The 19,518-nt window shown below is 37.2% G+C and overlaps 1 protein-coding gene and 1 pseudogene across 6 annotated transcripts in view; one reads left to right on the top strand and one right to left on the bottom strand.

Moving 5' to 3' along the window:
- MPP6 (membrane palmitoylated protein 6) overlaps positions 1 to 19,518 on the bottom strand; it is a 140,140-nt gene that overhangs the window by 29,904 nt on the left and 90,718 nt on the right. For all 6 annotated transcript variants that reach the window (XM_037836911.1, XM_037836916.1, XM_037836914.1 and 3 more), the window contains 4 exons: positions 17,043 to 17,174; positions 15,624 to 15,723; positions 15,231 to 15,299; positions 9,097 to 9,258 (listed from right to left, as the gene is read on the bottom strand). In XM_037836911.1, coding sequence (XP_037692839.1) covers positions 9,097 to 9,258; positions 15,231 to 15,299; positions 15,624 to 15,723; positions 17,043 to 17,174 — 463 coding nt within the window. The remainder of the gene's footprint in view (positions 1 to 9,096; positions 9,259 to 15,230; positions 15,300 to 15,623; positions 15,724 to 17,042; positions 17,175 to 19,518) is intronic.
- LOC119534786 lies at positions 9,172 to 10,797 on the top strand (annotated as a pseudogene).

The following is a 19,518-nucleotide window of genomic DNA, read 5'->3' as shown; positions in this document are numbered from 1 at the left end:
GGGTCAGAAATGGAATTATGTCTGAGAAGAACACTGATTTACTCCACGGAAATATGTTGTCTTTTTTTTAAAAACACAACAAGAATTTATTGGCTCAGGTTTTACAGGCCAGAAGTCCAAAATCAAAGGTGTCAGAAGGTCATGCCTTCTCTTGGAGTCTGTAGTGTTCTGGTGATGGCTTCCTGCAATCCCTGAGAGGTTTCCTTTCCTTTCCTTTTTTTTAAATGCAATTTTATTGTGATATAGTCACACACCATATAATCCATTCAAAGTATACAATCAATGGCTCACAGTATCACTATACAGTTGTGCATTCATTGCCACAATTTTAGAACATTTTCATTACTCCAAAATAAAAAAAAAAATGAAAAATGAAAAAGAACACCTAAAACATCCCTAATCCCCTCCATTATTTATATATATATATATATGTTTTGTCTTTATTTTATTACTCATCTGCCCATATACTAAATAAATGCAGAGTCAGTCACACGGTTTTCACAATCACATAGTCACATAATAAATGCTGCATAGTTATACAATCATCATTAAGAATCAAGTGGGATCCAAGATGGCAGGTTAAGAGAGACAGAAAAAAATTCCCTAAGGGAAAATCTCTAGGTAAAGGAAAAAAGTGCTCCAGAACACCAGTTCTAGGGTTCCACCAACTGGCGGGAACTTGTACAACCACAGTGAGTGACTACTTGGTGAAATCAAGAGGCTGTGTTTACAGACAGGACGGGTGAGTGTTCAGCCCGGAATGCTGCCAGACAACAGGTAGCTGGAGCTGGCTGACAGCGGAGGGGAGTAGCCTTCCACACCCTAGGCAACCTCCGCAGTACCTGGCTTGGGTGATAACCCTTCACAAACCTGTGGCCAAGAGCCCACATTCCAGGGACTGGCTGTTGGAGCAGGAAGACAACCACGGAAGGGGGTAGTCTTCCACACCCCGTGCAGCCATTTTTGCACCTGGCTGGGAGACAGCCCTTCACAGCCCCAGGTAGAGAGCTTCCTTGAGGGAATCTGGGATTCAGCGGGCTTGTGAAAGCATTGACCCTTTGTCCACGGGAGCCCACGGTGTACACAGCCCAGAGGCAGAGGTGCCCCACAGAAGGGCCAGGAGCCCTCCGCCAATCCTAGGGACTCCTGCGTGCCCCGCAGGGAGGGACTATGGGGCATTTGAGCTCGAAAGTGAGACGCGCAGCTCTGCAATCCCCGAGTTCTTCACCTGCACCTCTGGGAACTGCCGGGACCACTGTGTCCTGGAGCGGACTCTCTGCCAAACTGCACAGGGCATGCACCCACAGGGCTGGTGTTGCCCAGTGTACATGGAAAACTGGTGCACTGATTGTACCTCCAAATGGTTTGGACCCCTACTCAGGACACACATGAAGTTGGGGAGAACTGGCTTGAGGGTAAGAGGTAGATCAGGAGCATCATCTTCTGGTAGATAATAAAGGGAAAGTACACTCCACTAAGCTGTAGCTCTGTCAAATTAAAGATAAATGTTCAAATAAGTCTGCATATCCTAAAAGAAGTCTATCAAGATAAGCAAATATCAAGAGGCCAAAGACAACAGAAAATTATAAAGCATATGAAGAAACCAGAAGCTATAGATAACCCAAACATCCACATTAAAAAGCCAGAGGAGACACAGAACTTGGAGGAATTAATCAAATAAATACTCACAAACATCAATGTCATGTTTCAGGATACAAAGGACATAACAAAGTCCACAGAAGAGAATAAAGAAGAATTTGCAAGAGTAAATTTTAAAAAAATAGCAGATCTTACAGAAATAAAAGATACTGTTGATCAAAAAAAAAAAAAATTTGTGAGACACAACAGCAGGTTTGAAGAGGCAGAGGAACAAATTAGCGAACTCGAAGATAGCATGACGGAAAGTGAAAGCACAAAAGAATGGATGAAAAAAATCGAAAAATTTGAAATGGATCTCAGGGAACTGATGGACAACATGAAGCACACAAATATAAGAATCAATGGTGTTTCAGAAGGGGAAGAGAAAAGGGCTAGGAAGAGTATTTGAAAAAATTGTTGGGGAAAACTTCCCAACCCTTCTAAATGACATACATATGCAAATCAAAGATGCCCAATAAACTCCAAGTAGAATAAATCCAAATAAACCCAGTCTGAGACATACTCTGACCAAATTGTCAAATGTGGAAGAGAAGGAGAGCATTCTGAAAAGAGCAAGAGAGAAGTGATTAACCACGTAAAAGGGAAACCACATAAGACTAACTATTGATTACTCAGCGGGCACCGTGGAAGTGAGAAGGCAGTGGTATGACTATTTAAAATTCTGAAAGATAAAAATTGCCAGCCAAGAATTCTTATTCAGCAAACCTCCTCAAAATTAAGGGACAGCTTAAAATTTTCAATAACAAATGCTGAGAAGATTTGGTAACAAGAAACCTGTCCTGCAAGAAATACCAAAGAGAGTTCTACCGGCTGAGAAAAAAGAAAGGAGAGAGGTTTGGAGAAGGGCACAGAACTGAAGAGTTTCAGTAAGAGTACCTTAAAGGAAATACAGAGAGAGAGGGAAAAAAATACATTTGACAAATAAAAACCAAAGGATAAGATAGCTGAATCAAGAACTGCCTTCAAAGTAATAACATTGAATATGACTGGATTAAACTCCCCAAGTAAAAGATACAGATTGGCAGAATGGATTAAAAAATATGATCCATCAATATGTTGTTTACAAGAGACTCATCTTAGACTTGGTGACACAAAGAAATTAAAAGTGAAAGGACAGAAAAAAATATTCCATGCAAAGTACAGCCAAAAGAAAGCACAGGAAGCAACACAAATTTCAGGTAAAGAGACTTTAAATGTAAGGATGTCATAATAGACAAAGAAGGACCCTATATACTAACAAAAGGGACAATTAACCAAAAAAAAGTTACAATCATAAAAGTTTATGTAGCCAATCAAGGTGCTCCTAAGTACATGAGACAAACATCGGCAAACTGAAGGAACCAATAGGTGTTTCCACAGTAACAGTGGGAGACTTCAATGTATCACTCTCTCCCATAGAAAGATCAACCAGAGGACCAATAAGGAAATTGAGAACCTAAATAATGTGATAAATTAGACTTACAGACATTTATAGAGCATGACATCCCAAATTACCAAGATATACATTCTTCTCTAGTGTTCATGGAACTTTCTCCAGGACAGATTATATTCAGGGGCATAAAACAAGCCTCAATAAATTTATAAAGATTGAAATTATTCAAAGCACATTCTCTGACACAATGGAAATACAACTAGAAATCAATAACCATCAAAGATCTAGAAAATTCACAAATACTTGGAGGTTAAAAAACACACTCCTAAACAATCAGTGGGTCAAAGAAGAAATTGCAAGAGAAACTGCTAAATATCTAGAGACAAATGAAAACGAGGACACAACATATCAAAACTTATGGGATGCAGCAAAGGCAGTATTGAGGGGGAAATTTATAGCTGTATATGCATACATTAAAAAGGAAGAAAGAGCTAAAATGAAAGAACGGAACAACTGAAAAAGCTACAAAATGATCAGCAAACTAATCCTAAAGTAGAAGAAAAGTAACAAGGATTAAAGCAAAATAAATGAAATGGAGAACAACAACAACAAAAAACAATAGAGAGAATAAATAAAACCAGAAGTTGGTTCTTTGAGAAGATCAACAAGAATGACAAGCACTTAGCTAGACTGAGAAAATCAAAAAGAGAAAAGACCCAAATAAACAAAATAATAAATGAGAGGGGGGACATTACTGCAGATCCCAAAGAAATTAAAAAAATCATGAGGATACTATGAACAGCTGTACACTAACAAACTACATAATTTAGAGGAAATAGATAATTTCCTGGAAACCGATAAACAACTTAGACTGACCAGAGAAGAAATAAAAGATCTCAACCAACCAATCACAAGCAAAGAGATCCAATCAGTCACCAAAAAGCTCCCTAGAAATAAAAGCCTGTGGTCAGATAGCTTCACAAGGGGAATTCTACCTAACTTTCTAAAAAGAACTGACACCAATCTTACTTAAACTCTTTCAAAAAATTGAAGAAAATGGACCACTACCTAACTCATTTTATGAAGCCAACATCACTCTAATACCAAAACCAGGTAAAGATGCTACAAAAAAGGAAAACTACAGGCCAATCTCCCTAATGAATATAGATGCAAAAATTCTCAATAAAATACTTGCAAATTGAATCCAAAGACAATTTAAAAAATCATACACCATGACCAAGTGGGGTTCATGCCAGGCATGCAAGGATGGTTCAACATAAGAAAATCAATCAATGTAATACAGCACATTAACAAATCAAAAGGGAAAAATCAAATGATAATCTGAATAGACTCCAAAGAACTCGACAAAGTTCAGCATTCTTTTTTGATAAAAACACTTAAAAGGTAGGAATTGAAGGAAACCTCCTCAATACGATAAAGGACATATAGGAAAAACCCACAGTCAGCATAGTACTCAATGGCGAGAGACTGAAAGCTTTCCCTCTAAGATCAGGAATGAGACAAGGATGCCCACAGTCACAACTATTATTCAGCATTGTGCTAGGAGTTCTAGGAAGAAGTAAAACTGTCATCGTTTGCAGATGATGTGATCTTGTATTTGGAAAACCCTGAGAAATCAATGACACAGCTATTTGACCTAATAAACAAATTTAGCAAAGTGGTGGAATAGAAGATTAATGCACATAAGTCAGTAATGCTCCTACACACTAGAAATGATCTAATGAAGAGACACCCAAGAAAAAGATTACATTCTCAATAGCAACTAAAAAAAATCAAGTCCTAGGAATAAACTTAAAAATGTATGTAAAAGACCTCTACAAAGAAAATTACATAACTTGACTAAAAGAAATAAAAGGGAACCTAAAGAGATGGGAAGATATTCCATGTTCATGGATAGGAAGGCTAAATGTTCTTAAGACGTAGTCATACCCAAACTGATCTACAGATTCAATGCAATTCCAATCAAAATTCCAACAACCTACTTTGCAGACTTGGAAAAGCTACTTATCAAATTTATTTAGAAGGGAAAGATGCCTTGAATTGCTAAAAACCTTCTAAAAAAGAAAAACAAATTGGGAGGACTTACACTTCCTGACTTTGAAGCTTACTATAAAGCCACAGTAGTCAAAACAGCATGGTATTGCATGAAGACAGACATATTGATCAATGGGATCAAATCAAAAATTTGGAAACAGACCCCCCAGATCTATGGTCGACTGATTTTAGATAAGGCCCCCAAGTCCACTGAACTAGGATATAACAGTCTCTTCAACAAATGGGGCTGGGAGAACTGGATATCCATAACCAAAAGAATGAAAGAAGACCCCTACCTCACACTCTATGCAAAAATTAACTCAAAGTGGATCAAAGACCTTGCTCCAGTCTGCTAATGCTGCCATTATACAAAACACGAGAAGTAGATTGGCTTTTATAGAGGAGGTTTATTTGGTTACAGAGTTACAGTCTTAAGGCCATAAACTGTCCAAGGTAAGGCATCAACAATAGGATACCTTCACTAGAGAAAGGCCACTGGCATCTGGAAAACCTCTGTACGCTCAGAGGGCACTCAGCTGGCATCTGCTGATCCCAGATTGTGTTCCAGCTTCTCTCTCAGCTTCCGTGCATTCTTCAATATGTTGCGCTTGAGGCTTTTCGTCCTCTCTTAGCTTCTCCAGAGCAAAAGTCTGCTTTCAATGGCCATCTTCAAAAAGTCTCTCTAAGCTGCAGCTCTGAGGTTCTTCCGTTGCGAGCCCCTTTGTAAAACTCCAGTGAACCAATAAAGGCCCATGCTGAATGCGCGGGGCCACAATGAAGACAATCTTAACAGTATGGGAGTGGTCAGGTGTGACTACGGCTCATTAATGGATCATAAGTATTAGTGACATGTTGAAGGCGAACATGTTCATAAATGGTTGTTTAAAGGCATTTAACTCACTGAGTACCACCACAAACCTAAATAAGCATTAGCATAATGTAAGTTATGACACTGATGCAGAGGGTTAACAACAGAGTGGTATGGAAAAACTACCAATTATGTATTAATGACTATATTTAATAAGAATATCTTACTAACTCTACATTAATAGTAGGGATGAATAATTAGCAGCTGATAAGAGCTCTGGGATGCATTATTATGGTAATTGTTTAAAGCTGAGTGTGATGATGATTGTACAACTAAATGAAGATATGTAAGAAACTGTTTATCTTGGGATAGAATATATATTTAGTGAAGTTAGGAGCTCACTACTTAATAAATTAAGCCCTCGACTTGAGGCTTGCTCTTGTGAAATTTAGGGTTGTAAATAAGAGGCTGAGCCATCCTATAATTATGCCAAAGAGACACCTCCAGGAAACCTCTTTTGTTGCTCAGATGTGGCCTTGCTTTCTCTAAACCTAACTCAGCAAATAAATTCATTAACCTCCTTCCCATGGGGGACATTACTCCCAGGGTAATTAATGTCCCTGGCAACGTGGGATATGATACCCAGAAATGAGGCTGGCCCTGGCAGTGAGGGATTGAAAATGTCTACTTGGTCAAAAGGAGGAAAAAAAAAAAAAAAAAAGAAAAGAAAGTAACAAGCTGAGTCACAGTGGCTGAAAGAGTAGAGATGCTATCCTGAAGGTTTCTCTTATGTAAGCTCCAGCTAGACATCCCAATGGCCACAGTATTCCATGCCCTTACCAAAAGTAGTCCCTAAATATCTAGGTCCCTATCTGAGATTCTATAAAAGATGCACTCACTAAGTTTTATCTTTTAGAAACTTAAATCCACTAGAGTGGTCCTATACTAGACAAGTCCTAACACTCAGAGGGAAAAGCCTCTTTAAGATCAACTAACAGATGCAGCCGCCTTCCCCATACCATCGACACCCTCTGTGCTGGTTTGGCTGTATTATGTCCCCCAAAACGCCATTATCTTTGATGCAGTCTTGTGTGGGCAGGAAACATATTGGTGTTGATTGGGTTGGAGAATTCTGATTGGATGTTTCCATGGAGATATGATCACTCAACTGTGGGTGAGATCTTTCACTGGATAATTTCCACTGAGGTGTGGCCCTGTTCATTCAGCATGGGCCTTGATTAGTTCACTGGAGCACTATATAAGCTCAGGCAGAGGAGTGAGCTTGCTACAGCCAAGAGGGACATTTTTAAGAGTGCACAGGAGCTAAGAGAGGAGGTACAGATGAGAGACAGTTTGAAGATGGCTGTTGAAAGCAGACTTTTGCTCCAGAGAAGCTAAGAGAGGACAAACACCCCAAGAGCAACTGAGAGTGACATTTTGAAGAGGAACTGCAGCCTACAGAGGAACGTCCTGGAAGAAAGCCATTTTGAAACTAGAACTTGGAGCAGATGCCAGCCACGTGCCTTCCCAGCTAACACAGGTTTTCCGGACGCCACTGGCCATTTTCCAGTGAAGGTACCCGATTGTTGACGCATTATCTTGGACATTTTATGGCCTTAAGACTGTAACTGTGTAACCAAATAAACCCCCCTTTATAAAAGCCAGCCCACTTCTGGTATTATGCATCCCGGCAGCACTGGCAAACCGGAACAAGGCTGTTAAAGAAAGTTGAATAGAATTGACTGAAAATAGACCTATCATTATGTTGGGATGATAGGAATAGGTAAGGCCTAAATTAGATAAATAAAAGCAGAATGAAAACATCAAGAAATATGAAACACTAATAAAAGAAATAGCAAAAAAAATAAAAAGAAAAGTGACTATTTCTGGTAAGTGCGTGTCAGAGGTGAGGTAGGGGAAGATAGGGGATGATTTTTTTCATTATGTATCTTTAGGAATTATTTGATTAAATACCAAGCATATATTAATTTGATAAAAATGAAAAACTCTGTACTTATTTCACAACTATAACTTTAAAATACTTTGATCACAGAGAGGTTTTTAACTACTTAACTAGAATTTGTTTGAATTCAGAGATCATGCTGTTTTGGAGCTGTTATTACCCCAGGAAAGGCCATGTTCCTTTAACCATTATTGTGGGTGCAGTTGTATTGGGGGTGGGACCTTTTGATTAGTTTGTTTCTATGAGACCCAGTCCATTCAAGGTGGGTCTTAATCCCTTTGCTGGAGTGTTCTATGAGAGGATAAAAGACAGATGAAACTCAGAAAGCTGAGAGAAGCTAAGAGATGAAATACAGAGTTTGTCCCAGAGATGTGAAGAAAGGGCCCACAGGAGCTAAGAGAGAAAGCCACTGAAACCAGAAGCTAAACCAGGGAGAGAAAGACCAGCAGACTCCAGCCATGTGCCCTGAAAGAGGAACCCTGGATGCCAGCAGCCTTTCCTCAGAGAAGGTATCCTCTTATTGACGCCTTAATTTGTACATTTTCACAGCCTTAGAACTGTAACTTGTAAATTAACAAATCCCCATTGTTAAAAGCCACCCCTATTTCTGGTATATGGCATTCTAGCAGCTTTAGTAAACTGAAACAGTGATTTATAGTGCCTATAATGGATTGGTTCCAAAGCTTTACCCTAAAGGGATTATGAGTAGTACAAATTAGGGTGCAATGACAAAATTACCCCTAAGAATTTTACCAGTAAGACTACTCATTGAGATGAATCACTCTTGATATGCTATCAAAAATCATGTTTATGACCTTGCAGGATTGAAATGTTACATGCCTGACCACACAAATTCACCAAGATATTTGCACAAGATTGCTTTCCCCTTTTCTTTATGCTAAAATGAATGAAAAATACAAATTTTCAGACAGACAACAGAAAATACTAAATGTTGATTTTGCCACAACCCTTAAATACTTGCATTTAACTCTAACATTTCTGGACTGAATAGATTGGAGAAGCAACTGCCACTCAGCAGGAAGCTGACAAGGGGTACAGCACTTTCTCAAGACAGCTATAGTGTTACTGAGGTTTTAATACCTTCTACTTGTCACTTCCACTGTCATAATAAAAAACTGATTTGGAATAAAAATAATTAATAACAATAAAGTCTACCCCCCACCATACTCTTTTCTGCCAATTAAATAGCAAATTTCAAAGAAAGCACAGAAAACTTACATGGCACTGTAGTTCCAAATCTAGTGGGATTCAATACTATGAACCTGTTTTTCAAGCTTCTTCTGCCCACACCTTGGGCTCCTATCAGTACTAATGTCTTTCTCTGGAAGGGGGGCATTTTGGCTACCTCTTCATATATCTGGATTTCATGACGATCAAATTCTAAGTATAAAAGGAAATGAGAAAACATTTAGTTATCCTTTATATGTAAGAAAAACCTCTGCAATTCTGTTCAGTAATGGTCTAGTTGTCTTGATAGTCAAGTATCACTTGAATTATATCCACAATACAGCTGTGGTTTTACAAATTTGGAAAAGTACAATCAGTTATTTCATAGCTTGATTTACTTATCTGTTTCCATCCATTAGCCCTTAAAAATGTGTTTAACCAAGCCAGAAAAATTCCTGTGCTTTATCCTCATCAAATATTCTATCCATTAAAACCTCTTCATTATCAATTTGTCTGTAGAAACAATTCCATTCCTCTCAATAATCAAATTACAGATTAGTTGATAAAGTTCATTCAACTAAACAGTATATATCAGATATAGAGGACAACAGTACACCCAGTGTGGCTGCTTAAGTAAGTGCCACAGAAAGAGTATGTCCTTACAAAAATATAAATGAATAAACACTGTGCAGTGACTCTACAAGTACTGGTTTGATTAAAAAAATGCATATAGACAACATTCTGACATTTAAATTTAAGATTCTGAAGTTCATATATAAAATAAAGTGCTGGGTCCAAGAGGGCAAGATGGCCGCCACCAAGCAGGTATTTTACATGGGTGGCCTGGCAGAGGAGGTGGACAACAAAGTTCTTCATGCTGCTTTCATTCCTTTTGGAGATATCATGGATACTCATATTCCACTGGATTATGAAACAGCTGAATTTCTATGATGTCACCACACGTGCTAATCACACCAGACCTCCACCCTTGGCAGCTGTGCTGATAAATAGCAGAGGGGAGCAGGGAAGCTTGGCCCCAGCAGTGGAGCCTTGATCTATGATCACCTGGAAAAGCACTGAGGATTTGCTTTTGTTGAATTTGAGTTGGCAGAGGATACCGCAGCAACTATCAACAACATGTTTAGTCAGATGATGACTGGCTGAAGTTTTCTGGGAAGACTCTTGAAGAGAATAAAGAGGAAGAAGGGACACAGTGCCCCAAAACAGAAACCCAGGAGTCACCCTTTTCTACTTGGAACACAAAATAAGGCCACAATCTTCTCTACCATCTTCTAAGCACTTAGGCCCAAGCAAGACAGCTGCCCTTCCTGCTTCCATTGTAGCCAACCTATGAATGTGCAGCGGTAACAAAGAAGGAGATGGTGTCAAGAAGGTGACAAGGTGTCAAGAAGCTTGAACTGGGATCTGAAGACGGTACAGCCCATAGCCAAAAAGGCTCGGTCAAATCCTCAGGTGTACATGGACATCAAGATTGAGAACAAGCCGGCTGGCTGCAACCAGATGTTTCGGCATTCAGACATCATTCCCATGACAGCAGGTCTACTCTCCATGGCCAACTCTGGCCCGAACACCAACGGCTCCCAGTTCTTCCTGACGTGTGACAAGACGGATTGGCTGGATGGCAAGCACATGGTGTTTGGGGAGGTCACTGAAGGCCTGGATGTCCTGCAGCAGATTGAGGGTCTCATCTATATTCACGACTTAAAAATTCAGACTGGAGCTCTCCCCTGACCACCAAATCTGTGGATCCAACTACCCATCCAACGTCATCACTTGGAGTCCTATAGGATCTCAAACATATTGTGGCCAAAGCAGAACCAGTAATTTCCACCAATCCTTCTCCCAATCCCCATGCCAACCCTTCCCTGTCCTAGGTAGACGATACCCTCATCCATCCAAGTTGTTCAGGCCCCAACCTGGAAGGCAGCCTTGATTCCTCTCCTTCCTGACTCCCTACACCCACTCCATGGGAGCATCCACAGTCTGGGTTACTTCCGACCCCTTCTTACCCCCACCAAGCTGCCATGGTCTCAGATGTCATCACCTCTTGTCAGGAGACCACAGCAGCCTCCTTACTGGCCTTCTCCAACCTTGACTGGCTATGATCCATCCTACCCACAGCAGCCAGAGAGATACTTCCGCTGAGTCAGAATGATCATGGCACCCCTTTACTTAAATCTGCCTCTTTTCCAGTGGTGTAAATCTCCCTGGCAACACAGGATATGACTCCTGGGGATGAATGTGGACCCAGCATCATGGGATTGAGAACATCTTCTTGACCAAAAGGGAGATGCAAAAGGAAACGAAATAAAGTTTCAGTGGCTGAGAGATTTCAAATGGAGTCGAGAGGTCACTCTGGTGGACATTCTTATGCACTATATAGACAACAATTTTTAGGCTTTAATGTATTGGAACAGCTAGAAGTAAATACCTGAAACTATCCAACTCCAACCCAGTAGTCTGGACTCTTGAAGACGATTGTATAACAATGTAGCTTACAAGGGGTGACAGTGTGATTGTGAAAACAATCAGTGTATGGACAGCGTATGGATAGATGAGAAAAAATGGGGACAAAAACTAAATGAAAAATAGGATGGAATGGAGGGGATGATTTGGGTGTTCTTTTTTACTATTATTTTTTATTCTTATTCTGATTCTTTCTGATGTAAGGAAAATGTTTAAAAATAGACTGGGGTGATGGATGCATAACTATATGATGGTACTGTGAACAGTTGATCATACACCATGGATGACTGTATGGTATGAGAATATATTTCAATAAAACTGAATTTAATTAAAAAAAAAAAAAAAAGAAAGAAAGAAAAAAAGAAAAAAATGTTGGGTCCAAACTGTTTTCAGTAGAAACATGTTCCAAATTATAAACCTAGTCACTAGGAAAAAGACAAATTTTCTATTTTGTAAGAAAGCTTTAAGTTGAATGACTAGTAATGGCCACAGTGTATTTGGAATATCATAATACATTTTATGACTTATATAATTCTCCATCTGTAATAACATTTCTTCCTTAGAAGTGTTAACAGCAACTCTTGACACAATTTCTCTGCAGTAGATTAAACAAATATTAAAAGAGAATTTCCCCTTCTACATTATTTTCTTTGCTGTGTGCTATTTAGTTTATCTGTATAGAGGCAGCTTTGAAATCAAGAAAGTAAGCACTATGCTCTGTCAATTCCTTTGATTAAGCCTTCAGAGGCTTCTGAATTAAAGCCTTCTGATTCAGAGCTGCATTTCACTCCTATCAGTTTTTATAATTAAGAAGAATAAATATGGAAGTTCTTACATTTATCTTTTGTAAGACTAAAGGATTTAAGTAAGAAAGAATCCTATATCCATATCCAAAAGAATGAAAGAGGACCCCTACCTCACCCCCTACACAAAAATTAACTCAAAATGGACCAAAGATCTCAATATAAAAGAAAGTACCATAAAACTCCTAGAAGATAATGTAGGAAAACATCTTCAAGACCTTGTATTAGGCGGCCACTTCCTAGACTTTACACCCAAAGCACAAGCAACAAAAGAGAAAATAGATAAATGGGAACTCCTCAAGCTTAGAAGTTTCTACACCTCAAAGGAATTTCTCAAAAAGGTAAAGAGGCAGCCAACTCAATGGGAAAAATTTTTGGAAACCATGTATCTGACAAAAGACTGATATCTTGCATATATAAAGAAATCCTACAACTCAATGACAATAGTACAGACAGCCCAATTATAAAATGGGCAAAAGATATGAAAAGACAGTTCTCTGAAGAGGAAATACAAATGGCCAAGAAACACATGAAAAAATGTTCAACTTCACTAGCTATTAGAGAGATGCAAATTAAGACCACAATGAGATACCATCTAACACCGGTTAGAATGGCTGCCATTAAACAAACAGGAAACTACAAATGCTGGAGGGGATGTGGAGAAACTGAGACTCTTATTCATTGTTGGTGGGACTGTATAATGGTTCAGCCACTCTGGAAGTCAGTCTGGCAGTTCCTTAGAAAACTAGATATAGAGTTACCATTCGATCCAGCGATTGCACTTCTCGGTATATACCCGGAAGATCGGAAAGCAGTGACACGAACAGATATCTGCACGCCAATGTTCATAGCAGCATTATTCACAATTGCCAAGAGATGGAAACAACCCAAATGTCCTTCAACAGATGAGTGGATAAATAAAATGTGGTATATACACACGATGGAATACTACGCAGCAGTAAGAAGGAACGATCTCGTGAAACATATGACAACATGGATGAACCTTGAAGACATAATGCTGAGCGAAATAAGCCAGACACAAAGAGAGAAATATTATATGCTACCACTAATGTGAACTTTGAAAAATGTAAAACAAATGGTTTATAATGTAGAATGTAGGGGAACTAGCAGTAGAGAGCAATTAAGGAAGGGGGAACAATAATCCAAGGAGAACAGATAAGCTATTTAACGTTCTGGGGATGCCCAGGAATGACTATGGTCTGTTAATTTCTGATGGATATAGTAGGAACAAGTTCACAGAAATGTTGCTATATTATGTAACTTTCTTGGGGTAAAGTAGGAACATGTTGGAAGTTAAGCAGTTATCTTAGGTTAGTTGTCTTTTTCTTACTCCCTTGTTATGGTCTCTTTGAAATGTTCTTTTATTGTATGTTTGTTTTCTTTTTAACTTTTTTTTCATACAGTTGATTTAAAAAAGAAGGGAAAGTTAAAAAAAAAAAAGAAAAACAAGGAAAAAAAAGATGTAGTGCCCCCTTGAGGAGCCTGTGGAGAATGCAGGGGTATTCGCCTACCCCACCTCGATGGTTGCTAACATGACCACAGACATAGGGGACTGGTGGTTCGATGGATTGAGCCCTCTACCATAAGTTTTACCCTTGGGAAGACGGTTGCTGCAAAGGAGAGGCTAGGCCTCCCTATGGTTGTGCCTAAGAGCCTCCTCCCGAATGCCTCTTTGTTGCTCAGATGTGGCCCTCTCTCTCTGGCTAAGCCAACTTGAAAGGTGAAGTCACTGCCCTCCCCTCTACGTGGGATCAGACACCCAGGGGAGTGAATCTCCCTGGCAACGTGGAATATGACTCCTGGGGAGGAATGTAGACCCGGCATCGTGGGACGGAGAACATCTTCTTGACCAAAAGGGGGATGTGAAAGGAAATGAAATAAGCTTCAGTGGCAGAGAGATTCCAAAAGGAGCCGAGAGGTCACTCTGGTGGGCACTCTTACGCACACTTTAGACAACCCTTTTTAGGTTCTAAAGAATTGGGGTAGCTGGTGGTGGATACCTGAAACTATCAAACTACAACCCAGAACCCATGAATCTCGAAGACAGTTGTATAAAAATGTAGCTTATGAGGGGTGACAATGGGATTGGGAAAGCCATAAGGACCACACTCCACTTTGTCTAGTTTATGGATGGATGAGTAGAAAAATAGGGGAAGGAAACAAACAGACAAAGGTACCCAGTGTTCTTTTTTACTTCAATTGCTCTTTTTCACTCTAATTATTATTCTTGTTATTTTTGTGTGTGTGCTAATGAAGGTGTCAGGGATTGATTTAGGTGATGAATGTACAACTATGTAATGGTACTGTAAACAATCGAAAGTACGATTTGTTTTGTATGACTGCGTGGTATGTGAATATATCTCAATAAAATGAAGATTAAAAAAAAAAAAAAAAAAAGAAAGAATCCTATTAAATCAAACTAAGATTCATTGGGGTCAGTACTGTTTTTTCCAAAAATATCATGTACAATGTTATGGCAAATAGTTGTCCTTAATCATAACTCTTTTAATATCTTCAAAGAGGCATTCTGCCCTTTACAAAATGCATTTAAATTATTATTTCAAAGTTCTATGAAGAAATAGTTTTAATTATAACATCTTTCATTAATACAAGCATAAATACTTGACTCAATTTATTTCTTTGTAAATTATATCCATAAACTAAAGCATACTTATAGCATATAAGTGTATATATAATATCAGGATTTAAATAATTTCTTTATATTATACTGTATCATGTGTTCACAAATCAGCCCCTTGTAATTGGGTACTAATCTGAGTTACATTAATTTAAAATTATACATTTAGAGTTTCTGCTACCCTAACAAAACAAAGCTATTTCACTTGGACTTCTCAAAGAGTATTTAAAACCTACCTGCATTTCTGGTGGTGAGATACATCATCTTTTTCTTTTTTTTGCTACCTATTGTTCCACAAAAAGGTCCTGAAAGATGACAAGAAAAATATAACTTAAACAGTGCATCAGAATATGCTAAAATTGTTCTATAGTATCATATAAGGGTGGGAAAATTATCTTTCCAATGTTGCATCCTACAAAGCAGAAGTGGGTAGGGGTGAGGTGAGCCACTGAATTTTGATCCTATACTAGAAGGTGGCAGAAAGGGATCAAACAGTTTACTTCTGAGAATCAAAACATAAAGCAGATAGGATTAATTATACATATATTTTAAATAAATTAATTTGCTTATTCAGATAAAAAAGGTAAAGAAAGGTGGCCATAAAGGACATATTGTGTTGAGCTAATCACCTGAATTGTCCCAGTCTCTTCTAACAAACGCCTTTCTCTTCTCTTCCAGGAACTGGCTTGGAATGAGACCAGCACTTCCTCCCTCTTTTACGTGGCTAGCCTAGAATCAAATTAACGAACCGTATGTCTCAGTGACCAAAACCTGAGACCATATTCTAATACGCAGCACAAGCAGTAGTCAGTAAAAGATCACATTTGCTCTTAAAAACTTGAGATTTAAAACCATGACATTGTCAGTTAAGATATTTAAGCACTTTAGCACTGAGGAATCATTTGACAACTAAAATTCTTAATATCTGTCATTTCATGGTAAAGTTTGGGGATCAAAATACAAGAGTACATAGACTCTTTAAATTATTAAAACTATTTACTAAGATAGTCAAAGAATCAAAGTATAGAAAAAGAAATGCCATACTACAGAATTAGGTGTTAATAGGACATTGAATCTAGTACCCTTTAGTAACAATATTTTAACTTAAACTAAGGACATAACAGTAACATTGTTCTTACTCTATCATTCATTCACCCCTCGGAAGTGAATATAAGTAATCTGAGCTAATTTGAGTTACCAATATCTCAGTTAAAGTTTAGCAAAAGGGTCCTCTCACACTTGTTCTTTAAAGAGACTCTCACAGTGCTATGATAGTTGAAGTGATTTCAGACTTTCTGACCTGGCAGTTTATCCAGTGACTAGCTACTTTCATTGTCATCTGATATAAACAATTATGAAAATATACTTAGTACTGTTGCTAGAGATTTCTGCAAGTTGTGTTAGGGGGAAGGAAAAAGGACATCAACGTACAGACCTGCTGCAAAATGAAGAAGGGAAAAAGCACTGTGATAATACATAAACCTTTCCAAATACAGGGATTTCAATCCAAGACCAAATGAAACTGACAGAACAGTTTCAAAAACTTTTCACTTTCTCACTTTTCAAAAACTGAGGAATTAACTGACAAATAGGTTTAAGAGCTTAAGAAATTGAGTATAACTTGCCATGAACATATACAGAGGGAAAGGAGACAACAGAAAATTACTATATCCATAATAAAAGACTCCTAGTTAAAACAAACAAAAAACAAGCACCAAAAAGGTTTGACCCCAAAAGGCATTCTTGCCCAAAAGCATATTTTACTGCAATCACCCACTAAGTGGAAGATCAACTAATGTGAACCCTAAAACCAATGGGACAGTACCACAGGCTGGTCAATTCTACATTTATTAACAGCTACTCACAAATTCTCTTTCAGTTTGATCTTCTGTCCACAAAATTAGTAGCTATGAAGCAGAAGCTACTCATGTGGAAAAAAAAATCTTTGGAACAAACGCTAATACTTTCTCCCTGAATATTCAGATACTGGTCAGATCTAAGATTGAAAACAGAAAAGCAGCAGAGGAAGTTTTGAGACACATACTAACCTGCCACCAATTTGGATCTTCTCTGTTTACAATCTGAAGAATTTCTCCTTTTGAAAACTTCAATCCTGCTTCTTTGCAGGGTATCAGATTATCATTGTATGGATTATAATCAAAATGACATTTTACAAATACCTAAAACACAGCACAATTAAAAATACTACAGATATGTCATTTGCCACTGAATTTAAAAAAAATTTTTTTTCAAATCACTATGATTTAAATGTAATTGACAAAGTATTCAGTAATTCAGCTAAGGAAGTTATTTCTCATAAATAAAAATCAAGTTATTAGAACATTAATGGAATAACTTGGTGTCAGAAAAAAATAAACATTAATACTATGTTAAAATTTCATTTCTATTTTAACTTCTAATCCTAATCCAACAGAGTTCAACAATCATTTTATTCCATCATCTTTCTACTTACCCCCCAATCTTTTCATGTGATTTTTCCAAGCAACACTGTACACTTTTATGCAAGGAAATACTACTTTCTAATTAATATACTGATTAATTAATAACACAGTTGGTTTCAGGCATATATTTCACATATATCAGGAATGACTTTGTGTAAGGGCCCCAAAATAAAATTAAGCAATAAAATATTCATGTTGAAGTCAGACCTGAAATATATTTGGTAACCTTAAAAAAATTAGAAACCCAACTTTCATCCATGGTAATAATATTGTTTTAATCACACAGATTTATATAGGCCAAAACTAGTGTGGAAAGTGCTTTTTAGGAATCATCTTGCTCTGATTAAATGATCACTGTATTAAATTAGTTATAAGACAAATACTGAAAATGCCTTGAAATTTTAGCAATATAAATTTCTTTTAGATTTGTTTTATTAATGAAAAAAAAAAGTTGGTCACTCAGCCCTTGTTAGTTATCTGTCCAATATTTGGAATATTTTGCTTATTGACTTTAAATTCTAATAAGTTAAGTCATTTCAGTATCTGATGGCAAGTTCAGACCAATTACTTTCTTAACACAAATTTGTTTCAAACATATTTATAGAAACAAATTTTCTTATAAAGAATGCCTTTTCTATTAGCATTAATCAGCAGATAAACTCTGATAAGCAAGAAAGCACATAATTAGTTAAAATAACGTGTTTTTTTCTAAATGTTTATAACACTTCTATAAATATAACCAAGCAAGATACTCAAATAACACAAGTAAATACATTATATTAGCATGATATGGTAAAATGTAATGTGATTGATACATATTAAAATAATTTAAAAATAATTAAATTTGGGAACAGGTAGCAAAAGTTTAACGGATCATTCTGATAGAAAGCATTCAGAACATTTTCAGTAAGTTTGGAAAGGCTAAATATTAATGTTTAAAAAACATCAGTAGGCCAATAATTTTTTCCTGATTAACAACTTCAGAAATACCTAAAAAAAAGCAAGCATACAAACAATATTAAACTTGCTAAAATGTAGTAATTGGCTAGCTTGACAATGGCATGCAGCTCAATGTTTTGGCAATATGAAAAAAACAAAATCATTAAGTTTAATCAAGGTAAATTTACATGGCTAAACAGAAAAACAGAGTGCCAAAGAATGTCCTGGAATGGCATCATATCTGACGGGTGCATGCTGGGTACCTCTCCACATTGCTGCAACTCTAAAAATGTATTTTTCAATTGCATAAATAAAGCTAGACTTTAAATTTATAATAGTTTAACAAAATATAAACCACTAATCCATTTTATTATTTCACTCAATTGTTAAAGCAACTGCCTCCCTAATTAATTGTCCACAGGGTATAATACCTGAAAATTTATAAATGACAGTAGCAAAACATGAGAAAAAGTATTTGAGATAAAGAAGATAGAAAGAATAGGTATGCAAGAGTTATAAAAGTACCTGGATACTCCCTACTTTTCAAGAAAGCTGTATTAAATAAATTAAGAGTGTCCTGTCACCTAATCACGGAAGTGTTTATTATTCTTATCTGTGAAACAGAATATGTTCAGTAATCATAAAGCTCCGACTTTCTGAGACAGTCCAAATTTCAAATAACTGTTCCACTGCTCACATTAAATTGTTCTGGAAATGCCATTATTGTCGAATATAAAGGACATCTCCAAAACGGCCTCCTGTAAAACATATGTCAGACTACTGATCTGGTTCTTGGTTCCAAAAACATAATCAGGGGATCTGTTCTCAATGAGACAAAATTTAGGCAAATTCTGTATATTCTGCGATGATGTTGTCAAGTGTCGTATTTACATATGGAAGTTAAAGAAACTGCCAATTTTATAATTATTAAATTTGATTTAAAGGAAATTATTTCTCCCAAAATGGGTTTAAATATTAAATATGTATTACTGCAATATTTTTATCTCAAAAAATGAAACAGACTTCTAGAACTTCTATGATTTAACATTGAAAGTGTTCAACTGGCCAAACGGCACTTAATTTTTCTTAATTTGTCACTAATTAAATGAGTACTTTAAAAAAA

Source organism: Choloepus didactylus, chromosome 5 (genome assembly GCF_015220235.1).
Source record: "Choloepus didactylus isolate mChoDid1 chromosome 5, mChoDid1.pri, whole genome shotgun sequence".
NCBI classification, from domain to species: domain Eukaryota; kingdom Metazoa; phylum Chordata; class Mammalia; order Pilosa; family Megalonychidae; genus Choloepus; species Choloepus didactylus.
The sequence above is the reverse complement of the archived record's forward strand: the minus strand, read 5'-3'. Positions and strand labels throughout refer to the sequence as shown.